This window comes from Spinacia oleracea, chromosome 6, assembly GCF_020520425.1.
Source record: "Spinacia oleracea cultivar Varoflay chromosome 6, BTI_SOV_V1, whole genome shotgun sequence".
In the NCBI taxonomy this organism is placed as follows: Eukaryota; Viridiplantae; Streptophyta; class Magnoliopsida; order Caryophyllales; family Amaranthaceae; genus Spinacia; species Spinacia oleracea.
In genome coordinates, this window is record NC_079492.1 from 64,169,128 (window position 1) to 64,180,006 (window position 10,879).

The 10,879-nt window shown below is 34.1% G+C and overlaps 1 protein-coding gene across 1 annotated transcript; it reads right to left on the minus strand.

The window, feature by feature from the left end:
• Window positions 1–892: 892 nt before the first annotated feature.
• Window positions 893–4,392, minus strand: LOC130463217 (uncharacterized). Its single transcript, XM_056832286.1, has 9 exons — window positions 3,933–4,392; window positions 3,813–3,845; window positions 3,580–3,639; window positions 3,369–3,428; window positions 2,199–2,276; window positions 2,046–2,102; window positions 1,367–1,423; window positions 1,210–1,272; window positions 893–959 (listed from the first exon to the last, which is right to left on the minus strand). The coding sequence occupies exons 1-9, from the start codon at window positions 3,989–3,991 to the stop codon at window positions 893–895; spliced, it is 534 nt and encodes a 177-aa protein (XP_056688264.1). The 5' UTR covers window positions 3,992–4,392.
• Between the last annotated feature and the right edge of the window lie 6,487 nt (window positions 4,393–10,879).

A 10,879-nucleotide genomic window follows, 5' to 3' on the forward strand; every position in this document is an offset into this window, starting at 1 on the left:
AGCTCGCAGTTATGGAAAATTCTGAAGCTCTTTTCGAATCTAATTCTGGAATTTTAAGTACATTGATGTCAGAACGTAAGTTTATATTTTTATTATTTTCATTTATTTGTTTTGATTTCAATGTTTTTGGTTTGATTGTTTTCGATTTTATATTTTGATTTTGGATAAAATGTGTTTAGAATTTTGTTATTTTTCGTGTTTTCGCTGGATATTTCGATTTTGATTTGTTTCTTTGTTTTTGTTTTCTGCAGATTTTCTTATTTTTTTGCAATTGTACGTTATTTTTTGTTCGATTTTTATTCATAATTTTATTTAATATCAATGTATATAATATTAATGAATTTTTAGCTCAGATCTTATGAACATTATATATTTTGATAAAATACATATTATGTTATGAATTTTTGAATTGTTCTGTCCCAAAAGAAAATATTGTTCATTGTTTACTTATAACATTCTTAACAAATATATGAATATTCAGTTCAAGGAATGACTTTGAATGTTACGTATATTAGTAATGAACATTGCATTGAAATATATTGAATATTTTTTATTTAGATAATGAACATTGTATTGTATTATATTGAACTTTCTATTAAGAGTTATTGATCATTACCTATGTTACAATGAACATTTAATTCAAGTATTTTATCATTATTTATAATTTATAATGAACATTTTATTTAATGATTTTGAATATTACCTATGTTCGTAATTACCATTTTATTTAAGTACATTGAACAACACCTAATTAAGCAATGGACATTCTATTTTTAACATTACTATTTTAATATTGAATATTTTATTTAAGGATATTGAACATTTCAATTTTCCATTGTTAGTTATTATTGAAATTGATCATTCACTATTTTAACATTGAACAATCACTAGTTTAACATTGAACATTTCTTCCTTTCGCAGTGAATAAGGAAGTAAGTTGTTTCAGTAAGTTGTTGCCCCTGATAAACAAAGAACAAAAAAATTCAATAAATTAAACCGACAAATGTGTGATCATATATATAAAAACGTATGAAAAATATCATTTATATATAAAGTTACAAATAAAGAAGAAAGAAAGAGTTGTTCAATAATAAAGAATAAACCATAAAAAATAAAGAACAAACAATTCCAAATGAATGAACAAACAATGAAACCATTATGAACAAATATGCAGAAGAAAATGAATTGTAAAAAAATGCCAAATTCTACCTATTTTTTGTAGCAATCTTTCTTTGTACCAAAGATTTTGAAGACTCTTCTTGATCTATTTCACTGTTATTTGAATAATATATTTTTAATATACATGCTATTTTATATAAAAATTATGAACGATTCAACTAAATTGAAAATTCATATTAATTTTTACCTTGATGTTTTTTGAACTTCAGGCTGTGATTTTGATGAAGATTTCTTATCTCCTTCACTGTAATTTGAATAGTAAGGTGTAAACGTACAAGTCATTTTATATAAAATTAATAAAAAATTATTTAAAAAGCTAAAATGGACATTATATTATACTGTGAAATTTGAACCCATGACTAAAAACTTGAACATTAGGGTAAAAACTTTGAACATAAAGGTAATAAACTTTGAACAAAATGGAGAAAAGTTTTAAACATAATAGGTAAATTTGAACATTTGACTAAAAACTTTGAACATAAAGGTTAAAAACTTTGAACAAAATGGAGAAAAGCTTTGAACATATAACCAAATAGTTTGACTGAGATATAAACAGAAAGAAAGGCTTTGAACATATGACTAAAAACTTTGAACATAAAGGTTAAAAAATTTGAACGAACAATGGAGAAAAGCTTTGAACATATAGGAGAAGCTTTAAACATAATAAGTAAATTTTTTGATCATAATTCATAAAAACTTTGAACGCAAGGAGGAAATTTTTTGAACATAATTCATAAACGCAGATGAGATAAACTTTCAATTTATGAATGAATATTAAGCCATACACAATTGAACAAATAACTTTAAGAAAAAGAACATTTATATTACATGCATAATGTAGTAAAAAAATGGACATTATATTATACCTCAATGGTTTTTGAACTTCTGTCTCAGAAGTTGTACATGCCTTCCCATCTCCTTCACTGTATTTTTTATTAATATGATGTTAATGCACACATTATATTATATAATATTAAAAATCATTCATATTTAATAAAAAAATTGATATTATCTTATACCTTAATACTTTCTGAACCTCTGGCTGGGATTTAGTTGGTCTTCGCTTAAATTTGAGTATTAACCTTTGTGGTTGTTCTCTAGATTTTATAAATGTATAACTAATGAGTGTCCAGAGCAAAATTCAGTTTGAAGAAATGAATATTTTATGAAAACAAAATGAACATTTAACATAAAAACAGTTATCATGAGTTTTAATAATAAAAAGGACTGAAGAAATGAAAAAAAGTTCAAACATTAAAATTATGAATATAGTAGTTGAAATAATTGAAGATTTCTAAACCAAACTTAGTATATCAGAGTAAACGAACATTTTATTAAAAAGAATTGAATATTTTAGCAAAATAAATTGAACATTTTTCGCAGATGAGTGTAGATTTAAAATTTTACTGTAGAAAAATTGAATATTAGTACAAAGAACATTTCCATTATGAATATAATACTAGAAATAATTCATAGTATATTCCAAAACAAAACTCTGTAACAAAATATATTCCAGAAAAAAAAATTGAACATTTTATAAAAAGAAAATGAACTATCAAAATATATTGAATATTTTATAAAAAGAAAATGAATATTTTATCAAAATATATTGAACATTTTGGAGACAGACAGTTACCATGATTTCTGGATTTAGTTTTTGGACATGAATGAACAAATGTTCAAATCATTTTAATTATATATATAACATTCGAAATAATTCAGTATTCCTAAAGAAAATCTCAGTAGACCAAAAAGGATATCCAGTTTGGAATATATGATTATTTTCCAAAAAGATATTGAATATTCTGCTATAATCAATTGAACATTTTGCATAAGATAGTTATCATGAGTTCTCAAGACTTAATTTATTTTACAGAGGAATGAACAAAACTCAGTGGACCAAAATGAATATCTAGCTTAAACAATATGAACATTTTATACATAAATTGAACATCTAACATAAGATTAGAAAAACTCAACAAAAGTTCATCACATTTACATTATTATAATAATATTTAAATTAATTGACATTCCCAATCCAAATTTTAATCATCAATAAGATTATTGTTAAATATCTATGAATATGAACAATGTATCATTAATTTGTATTTGTATTGTATCAAATGTCAAAAATGGCACATTCGCAAATTAAATAGAAATAGATATTCAAAAACATAAAAATTACTTACTGGAATGTGTCTATTTGCTTTTCAGCTTCAATTTCCTTCTCAATTTCGTATTTTCCAGTTCTGTGATCAAAAAACCAATAGTTAGGGTTTGGTTAAATCATCACGCAACGAAAATGAACATTAAATTAAAAACGATTGAACATTAACATAAAATTGATTGAACATATGTAAATTAAAATGAATTTATCTACGAAAACTTAAAATAACTTACTCCTTCATGTCTGGTTGCTTTGCATTCCCGATTTTTTGCTCTTCACTAGATCTTCCAGTCCTATAGCCAAAAAATCAGAAGTTAGGGTTTGCTAACATCATAAACCAAAAAATTGACCATTATAATGAAATTATTTGAACATTATAAAGAAAAATACTGAAAATAACTGAATTAAACAAATATTTAAGTAATAAAACAGTTGCATGTTCGAAATCTGAAATTAAATTACATACGTTTCCTTTTTTTCTTTCGGCATCTTCGTTTTTCTGAAATAGAACGAAAATAAGCAAAATTAGATTTCATTTTAGTTCGAAAATAAAATCGAAACATCAGAATCAATTGTAATTACTTACTTTTTGCTTTTCGGTGGATTTTGAAGCTTGTTCATGTCAATTTCGTCACGAACATCCATTTTTCTCTTTTTTTTCAGTAAAAAGAAGTCACAGATTTCTTCTCTTGATATTTTGTGGAAATTCAGCTTTAATAATGAAGATTAGTAGCGGTTTGAAGAGAGAGAAAGTTGATTGAGGTGGTTGCAGGAAGTTTAATGGCGGTTTTAAGAGAGAGAAAACAACGAAGTAGAAGAGTGGGCAGAGGAGAGAGAAAAATTTTTGCGTGCTGAGAATTTGAAAGGTTTTCGAAATGATTTTCCTCTTTTTTTTTTGTATTTATAGGCGATTCTTGCGCGAAATTTATTCCCATCACGTGCCACAATATTTGCTTACCCGCGCGTGGGTTCCACGCGCCTAACAATGGCAGGGGGTACAGCCAAGTTGGCTGTACCTGGGTATTTTACCCAAACGACGTTGCGCGTCGTTTTGGGCAGGGGGTACAGCCATCTTGGCTGTACCTGGGTATAGCAATTAGGGATATTGGTTCAGCATATTTTGGAATTAGGTATGGGTTTGGTTAACTATTTTTATAAAATTAGATTTTAGTCCGTGTGATGCACGGTTTCTATTAAATTGTTATATTAAATAAAACTTATATGTATATAGGAATTTTATATACTTCGTATTAGATTAAATTAGTTTTTTATTTTGCATTGAATTTCATTTTAGATTATTTTTTTTAAATTATGAGAGTGTTTTGTTTTTGGCTGAAATTGTATATGCGTAATATTAATAATTAATTAATAAAAATATCTATGTGTGTTACGATATATATGTGATATATATGTTATGTGAATATTGTAGTATCCTATTTATGGTATGTTACCTAAATATGTATCCTAAGGAGGTTTAGGTAATTATGATGTACTATATATACGTTGGAGATTAATGATAATAGTGGGGATTGCACAATATTTGTCATGGTATCATGAGCCTAGGTTAAAAACCCTAGTTTTTTCCGCACCAGATTGAGAGCAGTAGTAACAAAAAGTGTTGCGAGAGATTGAGTCCATGAATTGCTGAGTTGTTCGAGTATTTGTTGGTTTGCAATTTCCAAGTTCTTACGAAATTCCTATTAATTGGTTTGCGTGAGGATTATTTCTTTGGTTTGCTAGAGTATTTGCCGATTTGAGTATACGTGAGTTTTGTTTTTTTGTGAGTTTGTGTGTCTTCCTCATAGTGTGATTTGTATGTGTTCCTCCTCCATAATGGGAAAAGACGGAGAGGAATTGGGGCAGCAACAATTCAAGGCTTATATGGAGTGTCAGACAATCAAGTCCAACAAATCATGGACATATTAAATAAGCCTACGCCCAAATTACAGAGTAATATAGACTTGCGATGGATTATTGACACAGGCGCTTCAAATCATGTGACGGGTAATCAGTCCATATTGAAAAATATCACCACATTTGGAAATTGCCTGGTAGTGTTACCGGATGGTCAGACGGCGAATAATCAATATGGCTCTATAACGTTGGGGGTGGTTTAGTGCTTGATAATGTTTTATTTGTGCCCAGATTAAACTGCAATTTAATTTATGTAACTCAATTAAGTGACGAATTAAATTGTTCCGCTCCATTTACTAACAACATTTGTGTGATTCAGGATCATGTGACGAGGACAGTGATTGGCGTGGGTGACAGACAAGAAGGACTATATTTTTTTTGTGGGGTTCCGAGCGTGAGGGTGCTAGCCGTGCAATGTGTGGTTGACTTATGGCATCAACGCATGGGACATCCGTCGGAGAAGGTATTACAGCTACTCCCTCTTGTGAGTAATACTAGTAGGAAGAAAAATACAATTTGTGATGTATGTCTGCGTGCAAAACAATGTAGGGAGAGATTTCCAGTTAGTGATAGTCATGCTAGTAGAATTTTTGAACTTGTTCATGTTGATTTATGGGGTCCTTACAACACACCATCGTCGTGTGGGGCAAAGTATTTTTTTTACCATTGTGGATGATTACTCTAGAGGTGTGTGGATTTATTTATTGAACAATAAAATGGAAGTTGAATCGTCGTTTCTCAATTTTGTTGCTATGATTAAGTGCCAGTTTAATCAAACTCTTAAAGTAGTCAGAAGTGACAATGGCACTGAGTTCAACTGCTTGCAAGGCTATCTCTTTAAAAATGGGATTATGTTTGAGTCGTCGTGTGTTGGGACACCTCAACAAAATGGGAGAGTAGAGAGAAAGCATCAACATATTCTGAATGTTGGGAGAGCATTGCGTTTTCAAGGGAATTTGCCTAAGAAATTTTAGGGGGAATGTGTTCTGGCTGCTTGCTATTTGATCAATCGTACTCCTACACCGATTCTTGATAATAAAACACCGTATGAGATATTATTTGGCAAACCACCATCGTATATGCGTACCCGTGTTTTTGGGTGTCTGTGTTATGCATATAATCTACGAAGTAAAGGGGATAAGTTTGAGTCTCGCAGTCGCAAATGTGTGTTCTTAGGTTATCCGTTTGGTAGGAAGGGATTGCAATTATATGACTTAGAAACCCATGAGTTTTTTGTTTCTCGGGACATTAAGTTCCATGAATGGACGTTTCCGTTTGTGGACACACCGAATGGTTTGCTTGAGGTGAATGATGGAGAAGGGGAAATTGAGAATTGGAGTTTGGATGAGAGTGCGACTGGATATGGTATTGGAGTGTCGTTGGTTGTGCATGATGTTGAGGGTCATGGGGTACGACACACTGCTGGGCAGCGTGCTATGGAGAGTGAGTGTGTGCAGCGTGAAGGGAGCAGTAGTGAGGGAGTGAGTGCGAGTGGTAGTGAGGGAGTGAGTGCGAGTGATGAGTGTGTGTTGGAGGGGCAGCAGTGCGCTGCTGGTGCTATCGAAGAGGATAGTAGTGCGCGACATACTGAGCGCAGCAATGCAGGCACGGAGGTCGCCCCACAGGCGACGAGTAGTGAGGTGAGGAATGCAGGGAGCAATGCAACAAATACCATTGAGGGGCAGTGTGAGACTATGCAAGTTACGGAGGATACGGAGTTAGGAAGGGGGAGGCGTGAGAAGTTCCCGTCGAGGAAATTTGAAGATTGTGTGATGCACACGATACGAAAAAAATATAGTACTTCTGAAACAACACCTACGACAACACCGCCCTCATGTACTCCTTATCCTATCACATACTTTGTTAACTATGAGCGTTTTTCGTCAAAACACAAAAATTTTATTGCAGCATTAGAGGAGGAGAAAGCCCCTAAAACATTTAAACAGGCAATGCAGCATGAGGGGTGGCGTAAAGCAATTGCCGCAAAAATAGAGGCGCTAGAGGAACAGGGTACGTGGACCTTGGAAAAATTGCCGGAAGGGAAGAGAGCACTTGGAAGTAAATGGGTGTACACTGAGAAGCGTGATGAAGATGGTAATCTGTTGAGATTAAAGGCACGATTGGTCTGTCTAGGGAATCATCAAGAGGAAGGATTGGATTATAATGAGACATTCGCACCAGTCGCGAAAATGGCGACAGTTCGGACGTTCTTAGCAGTTGCAGCTGTTAAGAATTGGGAGGTGAATCAGATGGATGTACATAATGCTTTCCTGGACGGGGACTTAGAGGAAGAGATCTATATGAAGATTCCTCCCAGATTTTAGAAAGATAACTCCGACAAAGTATGCAGAATGAGAAAATCGTTGTATGGGTTGAAATAGGCTCCTCGGTGTTGGTTTCAGAAGCTATCAACAACACTGACGCACTATGGATTTAAACAGTCGTTGTCGGACTATTCACTGTTTATTCTTTCTAAAGGTAAACTGCAGATTAGTGTGCTTATTTATGTGGATGATATGATTATTGCAGGAAATAATAAATTTGCACTTGAGAGCTTTAAGGCATACTTGAGTGAATGCTTTAAAATGAAGGATTTGGGTGCTCTAAAATACTTTCTTGGTCTTGAGGTGGTCGTAGTAGTCATGGGTTTATGTGTGTCAGAGAAAATATGCCCTGGATATTATTTCAGAAACTGGATTGTTAGGTGCAAAGCCTGTTGATTTTCCGATGGAGCAGAATCATAAACTGACCTTGGCATAAGGAAAGGAGTTGGAAAACGGAGAAAAGTATCGGCGTTTGATTGGTCGTCTGATCTATACTTAGCGGTGACGAGACTCGATTTGGCATACTCGGTACATATTCTGTCACAGTTTATGCAGAACCCAAAAGAGGGACATTGGGAAGCAGCTTTGCGAGTTGTAAGGTACTTGAAAAAGTGTCCAGGTCAAGGAATACTTCTTCGTTCCGACAGTGTGATGCAGTTAGAAGGTTGGTGTGATTCTGTTAGGTTATGATACATATGACAATTCATAAATCATGCGGAAACAACCATTAAGCCAGGAATACATATTATTTACACATAATCATATAGCATAGTTTAGAAGCATACTCTTTGTTGCGTGCCTTCCCTAGCTGCGCCCGAACCGAACAAGAACAAGTCTTTAGGACTCCAAGTGTCGTCCCTCCGTAGATAGTCCACAGCACGTCCGGATCCGCCTTAAGATTGACCAACTAGAATCGCCCTTAAGGTACTAATAATTTCGGCACTTTTAGGCAAGGTATGTGACTGAATTTTTCTCTCAAAAACTCACTTTGAATACTTGAAAAATCGTTATAAATTGTGAACCCAGGCCACATATTTATAGGGGTATGGAAAGAGAATTGGAATCCTACTAGGATACGAATTAATTAAATTAGAATCCTAGTGGAACTCTTATTTAATTAATTTATCTTTTAGGATTAGGAATTTAATCATTAAACGAACTCTATACGCTTTAGGATTCGAGTAACACACTTCGAGTAATACGCTAGCACCGCACGCAGGCCTTGCGGCCCACGCACAGCGCCAGCCCACTCGTCGCAGCCCCGCGCGCGCGCCCAAGCTTCGTCTGGGCCTGGCTTTTGCGCTGGGCCTGGTCGCATGCTTGGCGTGTGGTTGTTGCGCTTGGCTTGCTGGGCGATGGCCCCGGCTTTGTACTGGGCCTTCGTCTGGCAGGCCTCGTCCGATGCTAATTCGTACGATGCGCTTCCGATTAAATTCTCGATTCCGGAATTCATTTCCGATACGAACAATATTTAATATTTCCGATTCCGGAATTAATTTCCGTTTCGAACAAATATTTAATATTTCCGTTTCCGGAATTATTTTCCGATTTCGATAATATTTCCGATTCTGACAATATTTCCGTTTCCGGCAATATTTCCGATTCCGGCAATATTTCCATTTCCGATAATATTTTCCGATACGTACCATGTTTCCGTTTCCGGCAACATCTGCGACTTGGATAATATTTATATTTCCGATACGATCCATATTTTCGTTTCCGGCAATATCATCGTTTCCGGAGTATTCATTTCTTGCCTGTGACGATCTCAGCTCCCACTGAAACCAAGATCCGTCGATTCCGAATATCCATAGATGGAGTATTTAATGCCATTAAATACTTGATCCGTTTACGTACTATTTGTGTGACCCTACGGGTTCAGTCAAGAGTAAGCTGTGGATTAATATCATTAATTCCACTTGAACTGAAGCGGCCTCTAGCTAGGCATTCAGCTCACTTGATCTCACTGAATTATTAACTTGTTAATTAATACTGAACCGCATTTATTAGACTTAACATTGAATGCATACTTGGACCAAGGGCATTATTTCCTTCAGTCTCCCACTTGTCCTTAGGGACAAGTGTGCATTTCCTAATTCCTTTGTCGCTCGATGCTTGCTCTTGAACATAAGGTAAGAGTTGTCATCCTTATTATGTCCAGAGGTGTTTCTCGGTTTCAGAGTTCAACTGATCAAATAAACAGATAATCATAGCCTATGATTCATCCGAGCACGGCCATGCATTTCACAGTTTCTAGCTCTCCGAGTGGCCTTGTACAACTTTTAAGCATCTCATCCCGATTTATGGGAGGACAATCCCAATCTTGCGATCTTGAGATTAGACTTCGTTTGATAGGTGATTACCTGAGCGTTGCCTTTATGGCCTCCTTTTACGGTGCGACGGTTGGTCAACGTCAAAGTAACCAGTTCTCAAACAAGTAATCTCAAATCACTCAGGTATTGAGGATTTAGTGTCTAATAATTTTAATGAAATTTACTTATGACAGATTCTCATCTCTTACAGTAAAGTTTCATAGGTCTTGTCCGATACTAGTCTTCCCAAAGTAAGTATCTATGCAAATGATTATGACATTGCCATGTCCACATAGTTCAAGAAACAGAACTACTAGTCATCTTGCATTCTAATCGTCTAACGTTTTCTATGCGTCCAATTTTATAGAAAACTCCGACTAGGGACCATTTTCAACCTTTGACATTCAAGTTCACTTGATAGACATTTCTTAGTCACAGGACTGGTCCTGACAGTCTATCTTGAATATATCGTCAAATTGAAGGGACTCATCATTTAATACTAAACCAAGATTAAATGGAATATGAAAATACATTTCATATATGATAAATGTTCAACCCCATTGTTTTACAACCATGGGCCTCAAACCCATCTTTAAAACAGTTCATGGAATTCAAAGCTATGCTTGAATTCCAGTGCTACAACGTGAGTGTTGCATCTCACTTGTTGCATAGGTTTAGTTATCATGCTTTGCCAATCTTAATATCCTTTTCATCGAATGTTCTTCGAGATATGATGATAAGATCTTTTCGAGTTTGTTTATTATGTGATCTAGTCTTTCTTACTTTGATGGTGGTTTTACTCATTTTGCAATGAAGAACCATCGTTAGCAGACGTTTTTCTTGATTCAAGAGTGGTTCTACGCATTTTTCAATGAAGAACCATCAAGCCAACAGATAGGTGATCTACCCAAGTTCAATGAAGAACTCATTAATATAAACAACTCTGTTCTATTGCTTCTTAGGCAATAAGTACTTTTACTTCA

Bases quoted from the DNA above. Each gene is read 5' to 3' on its own strand.
- LOC130463217 (XM_056832286.1), bottom strand. From the start codon at position 3,991: ATGGATGTTCGTGACGAAATTGACATGAACAAGCTTCAAAATCCACCG. The intron at 3,846-3,932 runs GTAAGTAATTAC...GTTCTATTTCAG, and splicing joins AATCCACCGAAAAGCAAAAA to AAAAACGAAGATGCCGAAAG. The intron at 3,429-3,579 runs GTAAGTTATTTT...TTTTGATCACAG, and splicing joins AAGCAACCAGACATGAAGGA to AACTGGAAAATACGAAATTG.